At 41.9% G+C, this 20,693-nt stretch overlaps 1 protein-coding gene across 2 annotated transcripts; it reads left to right on the forward strand.

Annotated features, from left to right (window-relative positions):
* Positions 1–114: 114 nt before the first annotated feature.
* Positions 115–5,749, forward strand: LOC308116285 (uncharacterized protein). Of its 2 annotated transcripts, none has more exons than XM_080474380.1 (7): positions 115–285; positions 415–478; positions 1,571–1,632; positions 1,825–1,858; positions 2,842–2,870; positions 2,948–4,598; positions 5,251–5,749. In XM_080474380.1, exons 1-7 carry the CDS (start codon positions 208–210, stop codon positions 5,271–5,273), a joined length of 1,941 nt encoding a protein of 646 aa, XP_080330506.1. In that variant the 5' UTR covers positions 115–207; the 3' UTR covers positions 5,274–5,749. The 2 variants fall into 2 exon arrangements, with proteins under 2 accessions (XP_080330506.1, XP_080330507.1); XM_080474381.1 differs by having other exon boundaries at positions 2,845–2,870; positions 2,951–4,598.
* The last annotated feature ends 14,944 nt before the right edge of the window (positions 5,750–20,693 follow it).

Consider the following 20,693-nt stretch of genomic DNA (forward strand, 5'->3'; position numbering starts at 1 on the left):
TTTTGTCTTCACTCTAGAAAATTCCAAATGATTTGAATTCCTAATCTTTAAAGTTTTTCCCACTGCTCACGAAGGCACCACATGCCCACTGTCCAATCAAATTTCAGTATTTTTGAACGCGTGGAGTCTCGTTCGTTTGAATTTCAGAATCGCTCTTTTCCCTGCTGCGGTGCATAAACTTCGCCACGCAACAGTTTTAAAGACAATATGACGGGGTTACAGAAACAGTACTTCGAAGGAAATCGACACACTTTTCATGTGTCCCTGAACCGGATCATAGACAAGGTGTGTCGGCTGTCCTGTGGAAGTTGTATTCGTTAGCATTAGCGTGAGCAGCGAGGCGAGCTCACGTCAGCTAAAGTTAGTTTACAGGTTTCACTTCACTAAACTCTCGTGTTTTCTTCTTTTCTCAAGTATACAAGACTGCACAGCATAGATGCGGGCTTCGAGGTGGACTTGGACGACGAATACTTTTCAAGTGGGCTATGTGTTGTTGAGAGAACTGTTTTCACAACAATGTTTTGCTCTGGAAGACAGTTATATACCCGTTTTCTATTAATGCACTGAATCCAAGAATTCTACTTTCCAAGACTCATAATCTGTTTGTAGAAACGTCTCTGGACTCAACTATTTCTGAAATACTAATTGTAAAGCGTCTCTGACCTATAGATCATCCATTCTGCTTGAAAACGCAGAAAATACCAGTTTTGTAGCTACTTTTGCTGACTCTTTTTACATTTAGACACAGTTTTTGGTAGTTTTTATTTTCTTTATGACCTCTCATAATATCAAGGTGCACATTGTATCTGATTATCCATCCATCCATCTTCTGTAGACCATTGGACAGGGAGAAAACAGAGACACTTACATTCACACCAAGGGACAATTTTTTTGGAACCAGACAATTGTTGAAACCCACGCACACACGGGGAGAACATGCAAACTCCACACAGAAAGGATTTAGTATTTTTGAACTGGTGTTCTGAGGCGAGCGCTCTAACCCGCTGTTACACTGTGGTTTCAGTTTACTGTGTATTCATGCACCGAAAAGTCAAACGAAAATGATTTTGTAATATGAGAAAATTCAGATTAATTGAAATTGATAAGAATGGATTGACAGCCCCTTGTCTTTGTCACAATCTCTACTTAAGTCTTTATATAGATAAATAGTCACTCATTTTCTATTGCATTGCACTTCTGGATTAGATGCCACAAGCCTTTTTGCTACGCTGTACTTGTGCATATGTAAAAGACAATAAATTAAATGCTAATCCTGTCAATATTTAGATATTTTTCGAGGTATTTCTTTGAGAGGAAATTGAGCCCTATGATCGTAGTATTAACAGTAAATGTAAAGGTTAAGCACTGCATCAATACATCCACTACCAAGGTAACCACGGCCATTTCATGCAATTGAGTGCATAATCCAAATGCATTTTTTCCAAACCTGGATCACTAACATGTGGATAATAACCAACATCAATAGTTCCATGTGGACTGTCACTTATTTAATTTGCCAAGTCAAGTTAACGTTGCAGAACCAGCTGTTGATGTCTCTCGTCTCTTTCAGATGAAACATTTTCGAAATGCCTGAAGAAGTCCAAGAAGATGCTGAAGGAGCTGGAATCCCAGGTTTGTCATGAGAACTTTTTCTGTTTGAGAATGTGTTCGCGTTGGTCACGTTTTATTAGTAGATAAACGCTAAATGCTGTGGAAGATTTTTGAGCAGAATTTGTCCCAATCTTCAGCATCGTTGTGGTTATGTCAAAAATGATTTATGACATCAGGTCTTCAATATGCGTTCTGTGTGTGTGCATTCCTCAGAGTACAACATGTTTGAGAGAGGATTCATTGACAGGTAAGCAATAACATAAATATTAGGGATGCGATGGTTCTTGGTAGTATATATAAACGTTCGGTTCGCCGTGCACCCGTTCAGTACGCCCTCATGGACGGCGGTCTTCGGTTTTACAATTCATTTAGCATCAATGCTTTACAGGCCACTGCGTTCGCCTGTCTAAAGGCCCAGTCAGCCTGCTGCACAAAGCCCTCCCCACGAGTTAATGTCCGATCACAGTTGTGGCTCCGCCCACCAATGAAAAGTAGTGTGTCCAGGTAATACCCAAAGTCCAGCATGCGGTGGTTCAGCCAGTCTCAGTGAGCAGAACAACACAGCAGTTCCTCATCTCTTTGTTGGAACGTCAGTCTCAATCTGAGCAGGAGGATCTTGTTGTCCAGGAAGTGGACGTTAGACTTAGAAGAGCGGGTCTGTTGGTCGCTCTTGGCCTGGTCAGCACGCCGGCTCTCTTTTCCCTGTGCTGCTGTCGGGTGCGCTGCCAATCTGGACCAATCAATGTGTCGTGTTTCTTCTTCGTCGTGCTTTATTTCCTGTCCAGTTGGTGTTTGTTTCGGGCGATCGCGCCCCCAAATTGCGTGTCCAAGCAGTTTGATCTGCTCTCTAACGTGCAGCGTAAACGCAAACCTTACCAGATGAAGGTATAACCTCCCCACAAGCACAAGCGAAGCAGTTGAGGCACCGAATTTTGAAGAAGCACCAGCAAATCTCCGGTGTACGATGATTTCAGTTTGGCTGTTGAATACGATGACGAAGGAGTGAAAACGGTTTACAGAAATGTTGCCGTCTACAAATGTTGCTTGAAACATGTCCCGTACGCAAAAGGAAATGCAACCATTCATCCCCAGCATAAGCACCCTGATGTAACACTTTCTGACAGTGGAGGGCTTGAGAAGATAGCTCCCTGTACCGTTGCATCCTTAATCAATATTCTTCATGTTGCCTTCTATGTTTTCCTTAATGATGTTACTTTGACATGCTTTCAGCAGCACAAGAGATGACGGGACACTCGGGGGTAAGTCCACATGTATTTTCCAGACACTTGACACAAAACGTCCTGCAACTGATAAATAGAATCTGGTTTCATTTCAGCAGCTGGATCTCACACATCAGGATACGGACGCCGACCTGAGTGTGTCTGGGGACAGCCGGTTGTCTGTGAATGAGACTGGTACGACACCAGAAAGCTCGAGGCACCGTCCAGAACGTGAAACTGAGGAAATTGATATGAACTCTGCAGGGATGACTGGACTTGAAGCGACTTGCCTGACGAACAGCTCAGTGGACGAGGGCCAGCGAACGTTTTCCGAGGTTGAACTGCAGCCTGAGGACCAAGACGAGGATCTGCAGACGTCTCTGAGCAGTAACGGCAGCTCCTTGTGGGAGCTCTACCCCGACATGATGGGTCGAGTCAAGACGGCCATGCACAAGCAGCATGTCTGCGAGGCCGCCGGCGACGTGCTGAGGAGATACCATCGACTCAGGAAGAAGCCCAAAAGAAACTACCTGAATAACACCGTGGTTGTTTCTTACGCGGCTGCAAGAGAGGGGAGCAGTGAGCAGCAGCTGAAGGAAAACTACTGCAGCCCCGTGAGACGGCAGTTCACGAGGACGGAGGCGAGCCCCAGGACGCCGCTGCAGACCGCGCTGGGTGACGTGCGGTCGTCTCCTGGGAAGGAGTGCAGCTCGCCACGAAGATCACCGAACAAACCCATCCTGGTCATGAGCTTGGATTGTCCTTTCCTTAACCCTGAACCCAAAGAGATCTCGCTGAACAAGACCATCACCGTGACGAGACAGTCCCCTTCCAAACGGTCCGCCTTCTACTCTGGTAGTCCTCGCTGTTCGACGATTGTCAGCCCGTTGCGTCAATTTAAAGCCCGTCCTTCTCCAGCACGCTCGGTGCCGAGGGCTGGACGACCCGTGTACGCGGCAGAAAGCACCACTGTGGATGAGAGATCTGATCTCTACAGCTCCCTGGTAAGGAGGAGTCCCTCAGACGGGAGGATGGTGCCCAACATCAGCCGCTCGCCTCAAAAATCTTACAGAAGCCCCAAACATTATTCAATGTACTTCGACTCAGGAGCAGCCAGGAGGTCCAGTTCACCTTCTCCTGGCCTGTCGTCCCTTTCACGGAGGCTCACTGTGCGACCAGCGAGGGTTTTCTCACAAGCCTCCCAACGGTCATCGGAGCCGCCGCCGCGATCACTTCGGCCCGTTATAGCTCGTCATCTCTCCTTTGACTCCTCCCTGCAGTCGCTCCCCGTCCCTCTTTCACCACAGCAAATCGACGAGGAGTACAGGAAAGTCTTCCACAAGTTCATGTGCCAGCATAAGTGGGGTGGCGCCGTCGCCCCCGCCTCCCCCGGCCCTCTGTGTCTCTGTGCTCGGAGCTTCGAGGTCCACAGAGGACACTCCTCCTCCGTCCTGTCGGCTCTGGCCCTGTCGCCCCACGCCTCCGTTCAGAGGAAGCGCCTCAGGGAGTGGGACTGTGGCAGCCATCGGGAGTCCAAAAGCGTCAGGAGGGAATGCTCCGTGCACTCAGACCGTCCCTTTCAAAACAGGGACATGCTGCGGCGCCGCCTCTACCCAGCCGAGTGGGAGGCGCCCGGCTGGAGGCTCCCCTCCAGCTCCAGGACGTACGGAGAGTTTCACAGATTCCCCACCGCGCAGCCTAAAGTACACCCCAAAACTACGATGGCTTTGCACTGGCCTCCACCTGCAGCTGATGTTTCTGCTCTGGGTAAGCTTCATTTGACAACGTGCATAAAATAATAAATGAGATATTATTGATGCACCGATGCCACTTTTTTGAAGGACGAGTAACCTTTAGCTCCTTTCCGATACCGAGTACCGATACGTGAACGTATTAAATGCTATAAAGCCTAGATAATACTCCATACGCACACGATTTGCGAAGGCCATGCGTCGCCACAAACCACACAGCCTGTGTGTCGACGCTATGAACACCTCCGACTGCCCTGAAGGCTCCATTGTACAACTGCATCTACAGTACGCGTTGGGTAGTTCGTAGCGTCTATCTACACACTGCATTATGGGTACTATAGACGTTGCTGTGTGTGTATGTGTGTTAAGTATTAAGCCGAGTGCCCGTAATTGTACTTGTCTTTTAAAAGAAAAGGGGTATTGCTGTATTCCCAGTAAAAACATGAAATGTACGTCTGAGAAAACCTTTACGGCTGCCAGTGATCGTTGTTCTTCCCTTCCTTATACGTTAAAGTCAATGTCTTATAATTAACCTGGAAAAAGAAATGGATAACGTGACGTGGCTTCACTACAGAAAAGTCCTATTTTGCCTCTTGTCCATTTTTGTTCTGCGGGATCTCAGCTTTACTGTTGACCTGATGCCTCAACTTTTCTTTGCCCACGTGCAGAAAGCGATGACGATCAGGAATGAGCCAGCAGACGATCCACAAGCTCCAGTGAAGGAATGTGTCTGATGCCAGCGGAGACGTGGACGGAGGAGACGCATCTTTCTCTGTTAGATCGTGTACTGAGCGATGTTAAGTCGAGATCGTGCTTCTTCTGATGTTTGAATTTGGTGTGGAATGTTAATCCCATTTAGACCCAAATGACTGTTGTGTCTATGTTTTCCTCAGCGGTTTCACGTCAACACATTGAAGATATTTGAGCGACGCTCTCTGCAATTGGCACGTCTGTATTTGTTTAAGCTTATTTCTTTGTGTTTTCTCATAATATTTAACCAGTTTCTAAATTTTTAATATTTTTGCATGTACAGTTAAGTTTTATTTTTGATACCCTTGTTTATTCCCATGTTTTTTTTTTCTTTTAACATTAAAAGTAATAGTTTCACACAGTTCAATGATTAAGTTTATGTGAATGAAAAAAATATAATAAAGGACTGTTAATTTTTTTCAGTGCCTCCTTGACATGTTTCTGTCTAGATATGTGAAAAGGCAACCTTTAAATTTAAACTCAAAAAATAAAAGTTTATATAGATATTTGCAGTGACAGAAAGAATTCCTTTAGAGCTGCATCATCCATCATCTCCATTAATGTCAACAATGCCTTGTGAGCAAACCGGTTCACTGTCCACAGTGTAGACGTGGAGCTGCTGCAAGATTTTAAATGACTTTTAAAGTCAACAATCAATCAATCAACAGCTATGTGATGTGCTGATCAGCCCTGTTCTGCAGCAGCTTCTGCAGATTGTAATTTATTTCCCTCGGCTTTATGTGTTCTGCAACTGACACCAGCTCACGTGGTGGAGAAATGTTAAAACTCCCATTTCTACCAATATTACAGAGAATAATACGTTCAACCCTCAGATTTCGGATGACGTGTCACCGTTTGATAAATGTCTCAAAATCCAAACCGCAGAACTGAATGGGAGCTTTTCGGGTGATCTATGATCCGAACGGGGGCGTCATGACCTTTACAAGATTTAGAGGATGACGTTTGTTTCTGGAGTTTAGTCCAGTTTTTCTTTTTATAAAAAACCTGTATACATTTGTAGCAGATCTCCTATTTGAATGTCAAAGAAAAACAATGGTGACTTTGGTCCCTCAACCAAGCACAAGTTTGTTTTTCTTCCTTTTTATTACAGCAGTGTCCAGTCCGAGGCAGCCTAAGTTCAGCTTTAGGTGAGGTGGATATTGATCATTGTAGAAACTAATAATCCTCCATGACGACATGAAAATCAATGGTGTTGCATTAAAACATTTGTACACAAACTCTGCTCACGAAGGGGCGTCCAAATCACGCCGAGTGAAAGAACTGCTGAATAAAAGCAACTTGAGGCAAAAAATAAATAAAAAATCTATAAAATGTGAAGGAATAATAACCCACCATGGGTGAAATGAAGACGAATAAAGCTTTACACACAGTTTGCCCACCAGCATTATTCATTTAGGCACAGAGATCCTCTTATTTGCATGCGCTTAGTGCACATTTTTGAATTTGTATATTTTGATTGCATCCAATCAGACGCAGGTTGAAGCGCAACAGTTATTTTCCAATTTTGAAAACTAAAGAATAGCAATAAAGAAAATGTACGTTGCACACAACACAATGCTGACCCCTGAGAATGTTTGCAATGGATTTTTTTTTTATGCACAGAGAGCATATAGGGCATATAGTTAATTTGGACTTTTTTTGGTGCATCAACAGCCTGGAAATATGAGCAGTGTGATGTGGCCGTTTTAATTATTCCAGACAGGAGTGAGGAATTTACAAAAATAGTTAAAAGAAACCAAAAAAAACTGCCATGTGTTAATTTTTGGAAATGTGTAATTTCCATTTAGTTTTTGTTTCATCTGCCCTTGTACTCATAAGGTCACACACACATGTTGGTATTTGTGCTTCAAGGAGTTGAGGATAAACATGCTTTCATACAAATAAATAAATAATAAAATATTCAGGCTTTTAAGAGTTAACCTGAGTTCCTTTTCCACTCCAGCATTCTTCCAGTTAATGTACTGCGTCATTACTGTGAACATTGTCTGTTGGGAGCAAAAAAAAAGCCCACACGACTGGATTTCTTTAAGCGCTTCATGCGCGACTTCACCAGAGTGAGGCGCTATAACACCACTGACAGTGGCTGAAGTCTCAGTGTGAGCGTCTCTAAACCTTTTGGAGTTTCTGCAAATGCTCTTATTTAAAACCGAACAATCAAAGTACTAGTGGCTCAATATCACTGATAGATACACCGTTTTGAGTATTCATCAAAATCACCCAGTTGATACAAAATAATTGACGCATAATACAAGTTTCTTTAATTGTCTCTCCTGGATTAAAGTCAGTTAGATGTTTTTTTCTGCATTTTTAAGATTTTTGTTTTACACATTCCCAAAACTGACACCAACCCTGTCATCATGGGATAATTACCAGTCAGAGAAGCCGACTGATGTAAGCAGTAAACCTCCCAAACACAGTTTGTCTTTCTTCATTGGAGGTAGAATCAACTGCTGCATGTACATTAAGTATCTTTACCTTTAATCCCTAATTGTCACTTTATTATATTTTCAGTTAGAGGCTGTCGGGGTTAACACGCCAACTTTACCAGAGTAAAAATGAATAATTGAAAATACATTGGAAAAACAGCATGTCTTTGGTTGTCCACCATGTTCTTCTCCGAGAAGCTCTACGTGGTAGACTTTTGTATAGTGTAGTTGTATTTCACGTTGAATGGTGTCGATTCATCAATTCTGTTTCAAAACAAAGGACATACTGTTCAAAAAGGATGTTTTTAGGCCCTGTTAACGCGACAACGTTTCAAGTGGAAATTCATCGCTTCAGAAAAGTTTCTCTTTTAGATGGCAACGCTTTGAAATGATGTACAATTCTACAGAAACGGTAGAAACACTAAAAACGATGTAGTTCTTAAGTTAAATTTGTATTTGTATAGTGGCAAATACAACAACAAAGTAATTTCTTGAAGAAACCCTGGTGGGCCACTAGTGGGCGCTGTTGTTTATTTGTAGCGAAACGACGCGCACATGCACCCAGAACGATATGCAATGAAACATTAACAATGGGAGAACGCGGACATTCGTCTGGACAGACGACCAAGTTGGATCGTTATTAACGTGTACTACCACGTCCCAGGAGAATCTGGACGGGGAGTCATGACACTCTGGAGACAAACATTGTCCTGATTGTCCGTCCACACAGTCATGCTGTGCATGCGCACTCAGTGGCATTGCTTTTTTACTCTGTTTCCATGGAGACGGAGTCTGAAAGTTTTCAAAATGTTCCACCTTGAGAGCCGTTGTCGTGTGATTGATCAGAAGTTTTGCATTTTTACTTGAAAAATGTAGAAACGGTGAGACAGTGTGCGATGGATCCTCAGAAGTCAAAGCAGACTGACGAGCGGCGCATCGGTAACAATAACAACCAAGCTTGTCCAGGCAGCCTCACGGATGTGAAACGTCAAATTAATTCTCCAAAACAGGGTTAAAAAAAAAAAAAGTCTTTGCTTGCTTTGTTAAACTTGTTTGGAGTAAAACTAAACAATTTTGATTTTGCTCACCAAAGCTTTGGAACGTTCATAACAAGATTTGTTCAGATAGCCGTTAGCAAAACGTATTGACGTCAACGGTTATCACATTTGTCTTTCACATTTGAAGTCATTGTGGCAACGTTTCACTTTTTTATAAATCAACTCAGCGCCAAGTAATATTTGAAAAACAGATCGTCTTCTCTTTCAGGCTATATTCAACAAACAAAACACCACAATCACAGACTCATTATTTTTCAAATGGATTTTTTAAATGGCAAGTTAAAAGCTGAGGACATTATTCTTGGGGCGGCGACACAAACTGTTTTTGATTTCTTCCTGATGGATTTGTTTTGATTTTTCGGTGTACTCACGACTTACTTCACTCAGAAATTTCAGAGATGCGAAAGAGCTGTCACAAGGTCTTTAATCATGAAAAGCAAAAACACGCACACACACATTTTCTAAACTGCTAAGTGGATCAGGAGAAGAATTTTACTCCAAACCGCGCTACTTGCTACATGCTACATGCTAAAGCGGGCTCACACATGCTAACCACGTGTGACTGATGCTCATCGGTAGAGAGCTCCGTCTGGCATTCTACAGTCTACAGTACAGAGCTATGCGTACTGTAGAGCGTAGGCCCTCCATGCTTTCCGCGTCCGCGTGTGCGCAAAGTACGCGTGAAGTCAAAATCATCATCCACCCCCGTGCGCTAGGGTCCGCTCCGACCCCCTGCCCAGAAGTGGAGCATGGAAAAATCGTGTGCGAACCCGCCGCCTGCAGACGGTCTGCAGACCCGCATTGTTGGAGGCGCTGAGTTTTTTTTACATTTTTTTAAATTGCCCCTCGGGGACGAATAAAGTTTCTTGAATCTTGAAAAGCCTTCGCATATCGTTTGCATACGGAGTATGAATTAGGCTTACCAGCATTAAAAAAGTACTCACATTGATACTCTGTATCGCAGTACTCATATTTGTACTCGCCCTTTGAAGGAGTGGCATCGGTGCTGCCCTACTTAAGACCCTTCCCAGTCTCTCCAGACCGTCTCGTGACCTTGTGGGCCTCAGCTGGTCGCTTTTATTCTGAAGCTTTGCGTGCAGGCAGGAGGTGCACTTGATCGGAGTCAGGAGGAGGAATATGCCTCCTTGATGTTCCCTTAAAACAAGTCCAGTGTTTTGTTGACTCTGGCGAGGCAAGTGGAATACCGTGAGAAGTTTGTTTCAGTGCAGAGGAGAGAGACGCATGATTAAAGTACCCAGAGATATGAGGGAGGAGGTGTGGGTGCAGCCTGTGAACCGCCGAGTGCATCACATCATGAACGGCTTCTCCATCAGCACAGAGAGGGGTGTGTGTGTGTGTGTGTGTGTGTGTGTGTGTGTGTGTACACACTGCAATAGGGATGCAGCCATTATTTCAATAACCAATTACTTGGACACTTAATATTTTTATCTAAGAGAAAACACATTTTGAATTTCCACCTTTATTAAGAAAATAGAAAACATTTGGATTGACACACTGGATGGACAGAGCACAAGTTACAACTGCCAGCTTCAATAATCAGCTAAAATATTTAGGACTTTTTTAAAAAAGTTATCGCTGATGATTTTGTGATCAAGCTTTTTTTTTATCCAAGAAATGCAGTCCCATTAATTATATCATTACATTATTTAAAAAGGATATTACAATGATGGATCAAATATCCTATTACTCTATTGGCATGTTATTATATTATTGGCTTTATTACATAGAAAAGTAGCAAAATTATTGCAGGTAGTATGTTATTGACCATCATTACATTATTGGTTGTTACAAGTGTGTATAAAGTTTATGTAGTTTGCTGTCTCAAAGTCTTTGTGCTTGTTCGTCAACACGTTTATTGAATACAAAATGAATTCATTTGCATCTCCATCTGAAGATGTTCTGAACCCCGTCTGCTGCACCCGTGAACAACTAAAGATCCAGAGCTTAACCTGTAGTTTTACCACTGACAGCCAGAGAGTGTACTCGTTTTTTTTTATCCCATCATGCAGGGTAGGAGAGGATAAAAAAAAAAAAAAAAAAAAAACCCTGGAAGAGACTGGTTAAAAAAAAATAAATCCCCCCATGTTGCCTCGGGGCACAGCGTTTGACACGCTCAAAGCGTTCAGCGATTACCGCTGCTGTTTTGCCTACTTGGATCCGACGGGCTCTGCGGTGATCCATGAAAAGCCCCATTCAAGCTGCCGCTCGTGGTCCGGCGGGTGCAGAAAAGAACCAATTTTATTTAATTGCACAAAGATAACAGTCATACTGAGTGCAGCTTGATGCGCTCAATTCCCACTGGCATGTGACTCCAGCATAAAGCCTTTTATTTATTTATTTTTTTTGTTCAGTGAGAACATCTCCCAATGCCTGATGACATTTCTCACTGTCTGAAGCCACATGGATTTGTCGTTCCGAACAAGAGACGGCATTATGCTGAGAACACACCGGGGCGTTTGAACGTTGCTCTTAGCCGCGGCTCCTTCAGTTATTGACGAGTTATTATCCTGTTTCAAAACTCCGTCGGCGTATGACGCTTTCTCTTGGGGGCGGCGTTGAACGAGCGGAGAGGCGAGGCAGAGGGGCTCCTGCCGTTCCTGCCAGACGTCACCGCGTGCGATGATTCATGCAACCTCTTCTCTCGGATGGAGATCACAGGGAACATGACTCACTGTCACAAAACGCAGCAGAATGAAGAAGTCGGGTCACGCAGATTTAAGATCATTGGTGGAACATGAGGCTGTGATGGAGCTCTGCAGGGTTTTTTTTTCAATTCTCATTTTAGAATTTACAGAAGAGTTAATTCCGAGTCACGAAGCCATGGAAGATCAAAGATCACAATAGTTGGTGTGTATTGTAGGTGACTGAAGATCAACCAGTGTTCTGGATCTCCTGTGGGATTTCACCAGATATCACCATGGGGGGGGGTTTGACTAATACATGTCAAATAAAACCATAATAAGACACGTACTGGACTCGAGCACGAACCTGGGAAACTATTTCAAAGGCTTCCACCGAGATTGGACAAAGTGTCCAAAACCTTCTTTAGAGGCAATTTCTTTGGGCTCCAGTGGAAAAAGTTGCGATTTGCTCGCTTATAATTATTACTGATCAACATCTCTCTCGGCAGTGTACTCTAAGGCCCCGTTTACGCAACGACGTTTTCAAGTGAAAATGTTTGTCGCGTCGGTTTCCACCACGATGGTGTTCAAGGCCTCTGAAAACAAAGGTTTTTGAAAACAGCCCCCCAGGTGGAACTTTTGGAAAATGTTCTGAATCAGTTTCCATGTAAATGGAGGAAAACAACTTTTTAAAAATGCTCTCACTCCATCTACATGGAAATGTGGGAAAACACAACTTTTCTGAAACGGTGCTGCTGCACACGCGCACCATGGCAGATGGACAATAAGAACCATGAGTGTGCTGACTCCCAGTCCATATTCTACTGGAACCTAGTAGTTTTATTTTGACAGACACCGTAATAACAATCCAACTTGGTCATCTCCCATTGTTAATGTTTACAGCGTATAGTAGTACCAGCTATTAGTGGCCTGGCATGCTAACCACACTGTATTCACAGTTTCTACTACTTCTGTGTAACGAGAACTACTGCCCTCAAAGAATTCTGTTTTAATGGAATAAATATGTTATATGTGATTAGAGTTTCAGCATCAATCTTAAATAGATAGATAAAGTCCTACTACAATTTGGATATGTCATTGTTTATTTTAATTTAAATATTTTTTTGCTTTCTATCTACCTCAATTATTTCAATAGTTGCACGAGTTAGATTAGTTCTTTTCAGTTGTTGACACACTATATTTGATATATTTCCAAACTTAAGGTTTCACAGTTTTTAATCAGTTTTCACAGACACAAGCCTTTTGTTATTTTTTGGTTTGTTATTTTGCAGGTACTCTATTTTGTCAACTATTTCAATCCAGTTGGTGTATCAGAAGCTATTTTTTTTTTTCTGATTATATTTTTTCGCATTCCAATCTATTAGGTGGACTCACATGCAGAACATGGTTACCAGGCAACGTGTCTGCACTCATTTTATTTCTTTTTATTTATTTCAATCATGTTATTTTCTTTTTCACACATTTCATGAAAATCTTCCCATTGTGTTTTTACATAATTGAAAAGGGAAAAAAATGAAGATTAATCTTATAGTGGGTGTCACTTTCTCTAAAACACCATTGCAAAACAATATACGGGATGAACTGATACGCAGTTTACAGAATATTCACTTCAGTCACACAGACAAAAATCATGTGCCAGCAGAATCAAAATCAAGGTCAGATTCAACTTATTGTTGCTCATAGTTTATGAAATATTCACTGCAGTTCACAGACACAAATCATATTTCAGTCAAATCAACATTTAACCTACTTATTGGCTATGCTTTGGCTTTGGTTCCTGCTGTGAGGGGATTTTTACTATTGAGGGAAAAAAGTTAAAACATCAAACACAATATCTTCAAATACGTCAAAAATAAGTGGAACAAATGGAGAAAAAAAATGAATGGAAGTGTGTCAGCCATAGAAATACTGCAAATCTGATCTCCATTATTACCATATAATATGAGCTCAAATGTGCACATGATTGTGAAATAGAGAACTGATGAATTACATGAATTGCTTTTCCCAGATAAAGAATATGAAAAGGAAATAATCTGGAGGGCAATTTTTCAACCACTTCAGTGAACTACTCAACTGATCAGAGCATTTTTCAAAGGGAAATGTGAATTTTTCATGAAATTGTAATAATACTTTTCAGTGATTGATATTGTGGTTTTTTTTTCCTTCTGTCTCAACCTTTTGGGAACTTGTGTTGCATCTAAAATCAGCCTTTTCACATCACGTCTTGCCAGCATTAGTGCTGACGGTAACTGACGATGAGCATTTGTTAAGTCTACATTTCAAGCAATGATTACATTAAGGTTCTATTTAGACAAAGTTTCAAGAGAAAATTCATCATTTTCCTTTCAGAAAAGTTTTGCACTTGCAACAATTGGATGCTACTACGGGTGACTATAAAACTACTAATATGGACTATAAAAGTAGAATATAGACTGGGAGTCATGCCACTCAGAGATGACACTGGATGCCACCATTGTTATTTTTACACATCCACTCACGCATGTGCAGAAGAACTATTTACCACCGCTGTGGTGCTCATGAGCAGCATTGTTTACGTCCAAAAGGGGACGACGGCCCCGATGGTTTCCAGAAAGTTGTTGCTTTTTTAACATAGCGATGGAGCTCGAGCATTTTTGAAAAGTTACACCTTGGGAGTTCTTTCTGAAAAGTTGCGTTTTCAGTGGCTCCGAGCGCCGTTGTTCTGTAAACAGACACCCAAAACGAAACGAGCCCTAAATGTTCACGTTTGAAGGCCTACTTTTTGTTTTACCACTGGAGGAGTAGGTGACTGCTAGTGGTAATATTAGGGACGTTTCACATTTGGATAATCCTGCACTCGGTTCGCTTGGGAGGGAGAGGAGCTGTGAATTTTCACACCTTCATTTGGTTCGGACCAAAGCGCCTGGAAAATGTCACGCAGTTACAACAGCTGCTGGTTTGGGGGCGCTGTCACTCAAAACGAACACTGACCAGAGAGGAAGCAAAGCAGAAACATGACTCATTGATTGGTCCGGACAGCAATAGTCCCACCTCTTTAGCCCGTGGTGACTAGGCTAAGTAGCTCGTGGCTAATGGGTAGCCACAAACAACCGCAATATATAGTCTTCAGACCAGATATCAATGAGCGCCTTTCTCTCTACTTCTTTGTCTCCACTTCTTCCTCACTACTCCACATCTGCCCACAAAACATTCATCAACTTTTTCTTTCTGCATCTGCTTATTCTGATTTTGCGCAGTTAGCTTTGTTTGTTTACTACCCAGAATGCGTTGCGCATTACGTCACATCCTCTCCCCCGTCCTCTCACCCAGCCCATTAGAAAGATCGTTTGTAAAGGAACCAAGACCTGACATTTCAAGGGGACCAGAGATCGCTTCTTCACTCTGGTTCAGAGCTTGTGGGCATTTTCACGTCACGCAAACAAAATGTTTTTTCCATGACGAGAACTCTGGTCCAGATCAAAGAGGGGAATGTGAACACGCCCTTAGGGCTTCCCCTCCTAAGTCAACCAAGTCCAGGACTATCGGAGGGTGAAAGGCCCCTTTATTCCAACTGAGGAAAAAGACATGGCGGGGCTATAAACAGTAACAGGTCGTCAAATCTGTGTTTCCTTAGATGTGGACTAAAAGAGGCATGTCTGAAATTTTTTTCAACACAATCAACCCTGTGGTCAGGAACAAATTAATTTCAATACCGTCACCAGGTCTACTGAACACATTGAGGCACAGTGCGTCCTGTCTGCCCATCAACACCACTGGATGGTTCCTGTTCTTTCCTGAGAAGAGATTAATTTATATTTTGTCTTGTCCATCTGTTCCAAGATGCTTCTATCCAATAAAACATTTGCATTTCTCTTGTCCACAAGACGAGGCTCTCGCCTTCATTTCAGTGTTTGATATTTGCTCGTGGATCGTAATGGCCCTTTGATGACAGCTGGTGGAGATCGTTTCCACGCTACCTCCCAATCTTTCCTGAAATATCACCTCTCCTCTATCCCACTGGACAATTTCACCACTTTTCCTGCTTCCTCGTCTACAGTTGTGTCATACACTTTAACATCTCAGGAGTCCTGAGAGGCCGACCGGAGCAGACTCTCAAATCTCACACTGACCGACCTGCTTCTGAATGCAGTCCAACTGTTTCAGTTTGGTGATAGACAAATAACTGTTTATATTAAAACAGCAAAAGATGCAATGCAACCAAAAATGTTTAATAATTTAACGAGAGTCATGTCTGAAGGATTATTCTAAAAAAAAAATATATATATATATTTTTTAAAGAAAAGTTTCTCGTTTACACAGAAACATTTTGAAAACCATGTAGTCAGCATGTTTGGCCACAAGTTGGTTGGTTTTGTAATGAAACCACAGACATGCACGCAGACGACAACAATACACAACAAAACATTAACAATGGTGAGTCATGATGATTTGAAGGCAAACATTGTTTTTGTCGTCCATCTACTTGACCATGTGCAGAAGAACAACTTCAAAGAACCGCAGTGCGCAGCAGCTGTAGTCGACTCGGAGCATCTTTAAAAGGTTCTGTTTTACCCGGTTTCTACAGAGATGGAGTGGTGTTTTCTAAAAGTTCTACTTTGGGAGCTGTTGGCATTGTTTTCAGTGACTTTGAGCACCATTGTTGTATAAACGGACACCCCAAACTCTATGAAAGTTTTCCGTTTTCACTTGAAAACATTGTGGTGGAAACGAGGCCCCAGATGGCCTGAGAGGCCTGGAGGGTTCACCAGATTAAAGAAATGCATTCTGGACCGAAACCCTTTAGAGATTTATGGACCTGCAGTTTTCTTTTGAATTCAACCAAAGACATTACAGCCGTCCTTTCAATTAAATATACATAAACTATAAACTAAACTATACTCAGACGTCAAGCCTTATATTATTGCTATATTAATCTGCTGATAGCGAGAGCTCTTTGTGAGTTTGATTTAATATGACTGATAAGACTCAAGTTAGAGTCCTGCATCACCTCATGGTTTCATTCTTATTTCTTTGACTCTCCAAACTGTCCAGTTTTATCAGTTTCATACATTTAGTTAGCTTTTTTTTTTGCAGACGATGTTGTCATTGTGGCTCCATCAAGATCCCGTCCAGCAGGCAATGGAACAGACGTGTCGGCACCTCCGAGTCTGAATTCTCTCATGAAAAACATGATATGTCTTTTTCAGGTGGAGGAAGATGACTTTCCCCTGGAAGACTTCAAATATATTATCGCTTGTCCTCCCATAAGTGATGGGAGGACAAGTTGTTTGTTTTGTCGTAGGTTTGGGCAAGGTACTATTGAGGTAAAGAACTGAAGTATATACTTACGCACTGGTCTAAATCCACACCCTTACTTATGTTCATAACATCTGGGTCCTGGCCAAGAGACCCAGTGACGAGCTTGAGAGGTGGAATAGACGTTTCCCACGTTGAGTAAGGGTCGCCCCCCTTTGGCCTATCATTGTAGACGTACCATCGCCAGCCCATGGCCTGCTTGAGACATTATTTCTTTCGATTGTTTCTGGATTTCCTCAGAGGAGGTGGATGACGTTGTGTTGGACGGGGATGTCAGGGATTATTTGCTCTCCACATTGCCCTGATGTCCCTGTGTGAACAAAGAATGAGTCTCTAATTGAAAGAATGACATGGATCTGCACGGCCTCGACTCTCAGTTTCAAGTCAAACAGAACACATTCACTTGCCGTTAATGGAAAAGTTTCACTGGTTCACGTTTATTATGACGCGATGACATACACTGACATCAAGTCCACTCATTAATGTCTCCAATTTTTCCGCTCTTTCCTTTTGTTCAAATACCCTCGGGATGAAAATAACAGCCAGTAACTGTCTGGTTTCGTGCTTTTTGTCAAAATGAAGCTTTTATTTTGTCGCCCAAAGACTTTTTTATTTTTATTGTGCTCAACCTAAGATCAATCACTGAGTGCTAAATGACTGTTGATTTGAGCCTTTTAATGGAGTTTGGTGACAATGAAACAAACATTTGTCAGTGCCAACCTCAGCCTTTCAATCAAAATGGTTTTAATTGGTACAAATGACATACTCCAGTTTAATAACTTTGTTTATCTTCGCGAAACGATCACAAAGGGCTGTTGTGAACATTTATAATAATCTTTTTTCAATGTGCCACCTATCCTCCGCATCAGTCACTGAAATGTATGCAGACGGGGGGGGGGGGGGGAGCCGCATGAATGTGGCCATTGTTGCACGGCTGCTTTAGTAACTGACTTTCACTTCACTCTGTGACAGATTTATGGAACTGCTCTCTATAACCCTCCTGGAAATTATTCAGGAGCAGATTGAGAGAGAGAGAGAGAGAGAGAGAGAGAGAGAGAGAGAGAGAGAGAGAGAGAGAGAGAGAGAGAGAGAGAGAGAGAGAGAGAGAGAGTAAACTGGTTTACACCTCATCTCAGGATCCCTTGGCTGACCTCATTGTTTTCCACAATATCTCATTTGCCTTAAAGACTTAAAGTCAGGAGGGGCCTGTGGGCAACTGTGGAAAACGTCCTATTATACAGACCCTGGATAAAGGTAAAGAAGAAGACTTTTGATGATCCTCGAGAGATATTAAATCCTTTGCACTCCACCTGTCCAATGCACACCCCCACACATAAACAGTAAAGACCAGGGGGCAATTTGCCTCAGGGGATGAGCAGATTTCCACCACCTCTGGTTTACATATTCTCCTTATGCTCCCCCACCCCCCCTTTTTTTTTTATCATAAGAACAATTGCAACACATGCATGTATTTTAAAATCTGAGGAGGAGTTGCAAGGTCAGACTGTGCTGATCCTGCTTCCTCCCTCCTTGATCCATGTGCAGTTTTGTCATTTCGTAATGATAACATTTTCTCAAATTTGAAAGAAATACAAATACTGTAGTGTTTTGCCCCTTTGTTTTGATTATGAGTAGCAAAAATTGCCCTAATTTCCATAAATTCCCAAGTGCCCCCCATAGTTTCTCCTATATCCCTGTATGATGTGTTCTGTAGTTGTTAACATTATTCTTTTTACTTTGGAAGAAATGTGAAGAAATGAGGGAGTTACAAAATAAGGTTGCTTACTCCATAAAGTGTTAATGTACTGATGAAGTTTGCTAACACAAAACACATTTTAGGTAGTACTGATAATTTTAGGGTTAGGGTTGGAGTTAACCCTTCATTTTGCCAGAGAAGAGATCATGTCACGATGTTTTTTTTTTTTTTAAAGTTTGTTGTTAGCATGTCGAAGAAGGTCTTCTATGTCCCTTTAAGCAGTTTTCCATTTGGATATATTTAGGAAGAGTTTAACTTGCTTCTTCAATTCCAAATGATCACCAAAATGAACAGTTTATCCTTCAGGATGAGTTGGTAAAGTTTCGCGTCAAGTGCCAGACTGGATTAAAGTCAGAGTGGAACAAGTGAAATGCTCTTCTTGGGATAAGTTCATAAAAAGCGTTTCTCTCAGGAAATGTAAATATCTAGAATATAGAGCATCTTCCTTCTCACTAACTCATGTACCCGAGTTGCACTAAATGTACCGACAGCTCAGCTAATGTGCCACTGCAGCAATAAACACGGTAATACCATCATATTTTCTGAATTTCAGTGTAAGTCGAAGAGGACAAAAAGATAAGTATGTGTATATGTTGCACTGGTGTATAAGGCACATTTATTTTCCACGTCTGGCTGTAAAGGCTTGATGATCCACAACCTTCTGTGAATTTGTTCCTCGGTTCTTGTCGTGCTTTTAGCCCACAATTATCCTTCTTTGTGTTCTTCATCACTTTTCTCGCACACTCTGAACTCTTACTCTGTTTCTGCTGCACATTTGAGCATATTTACTTTAAATTCTGCTGTTTAGCTTCTTTTCTTTTTTTTTGGTGACACTTTTCTTGCTCTGTAAGTGAAATCCGGTTGAAATGGAGGTTTTTTTTTTTTTCATGTTGGTGCTGTAGCAGCATTCTTTTGTCACAGTGACGTCTAGTGGTCACGAGTGGTATGCACGGCTATATTTTGATATATAAGTTCGCATAACCAGCCAAACAACTAAATAAGCATTATTTGTAACTGTAACATCATATTTATTAACTGTAATTTCTTTTTTAAAAACACGACTCACAGCAGGATGTGTGAGTGATTTTACATCCGGACACGTTTGTACATGGAGGGAATTTTGACTTTGCTCCAGTATGTGACTTTACTCAGCGGTGTATCTTAAATGAACATGTTAGGGCCCAGTTGTGTCTGACACACAGCTCATGTGAAGGAGATGATTTGATGACGGATACTCGAACCGTGAATTAACACCCTTTCAGTCCTGACACACACCGAGAATTACAACATAATCACAGAAACAGTTTCCTGCCATGGCTTTACTACTCAGCAAACAATTAAGTGAATTAGCGGGGACTCTTTGCATAACGCACATCTGTGCGCTTTAATGAGCCCAATATCTGTGGAAACACATTGCCTGAGTGCAAGCTTTGTGGGCCACGGGCAGGAACGCTCTCGGCTAAAGAAGCACATTTGATTTGAGTTGTTTAAAGTAAAGAATTAGGCTTTGATTCAATCACTATAGTAAAATAACATATTACCAAGGTTTGAATTCTATGCATCACTGTTTTAAGTCACAAATGTAAGAAATTAACATTATTACTTGCCATTAATGTGTTCAAAATGATGTGGGAAAAGTATAAAACTGAGCAAAATTAAAGAAATTTCACGATTTATTGAATTGTGTCGAAGTTCTATTATAAACTGTGTTATAAACTCTGCCAGTAAGTTCCACAATGTGATGAGCTATTTACAACAAAGGCTCTGTCATGGCTCACATTTAGCTTTTATTGATTCTGGCTCTGTCTCTCATTTCAGGCCACGTTTACATGTACCTGGGTTTTAAAAAAAAAGAAAAGAAAAGATATTTCCCCCTCTACGTTTAACATGACATGGACCACATATACACCTGGGTCAGAGCTGCAATGTGCATGCCAAACCTGTAGGGGGCAGTGTAAGGAGAAGCATGAAGCCATGATAGCCAATCAGAATCCTGGCAAAAAGAAAAACATGACATCACGAATTGTGATGTAAATATGCGCCTACCCATTTTTAGATGCAACCGCAGACACAGATTTTATTCTCAGGAATCATCGTTTGTGTTGAATCGTAGCTGCATTTATGTGTAAATGCGCGGCCCAA

The sequence above is a fragment of the Lipophrys pholis genome (assembly GCF_963383615.2).
Source record: "Lipophrys pholis genome assembly, chromosome: 11".
NCBI lineage: Eukaryota > Metazoa > Chordata > Actinopteri > Blenniiformes > Blenniidae > Lipophrys > Lipophrys pholis.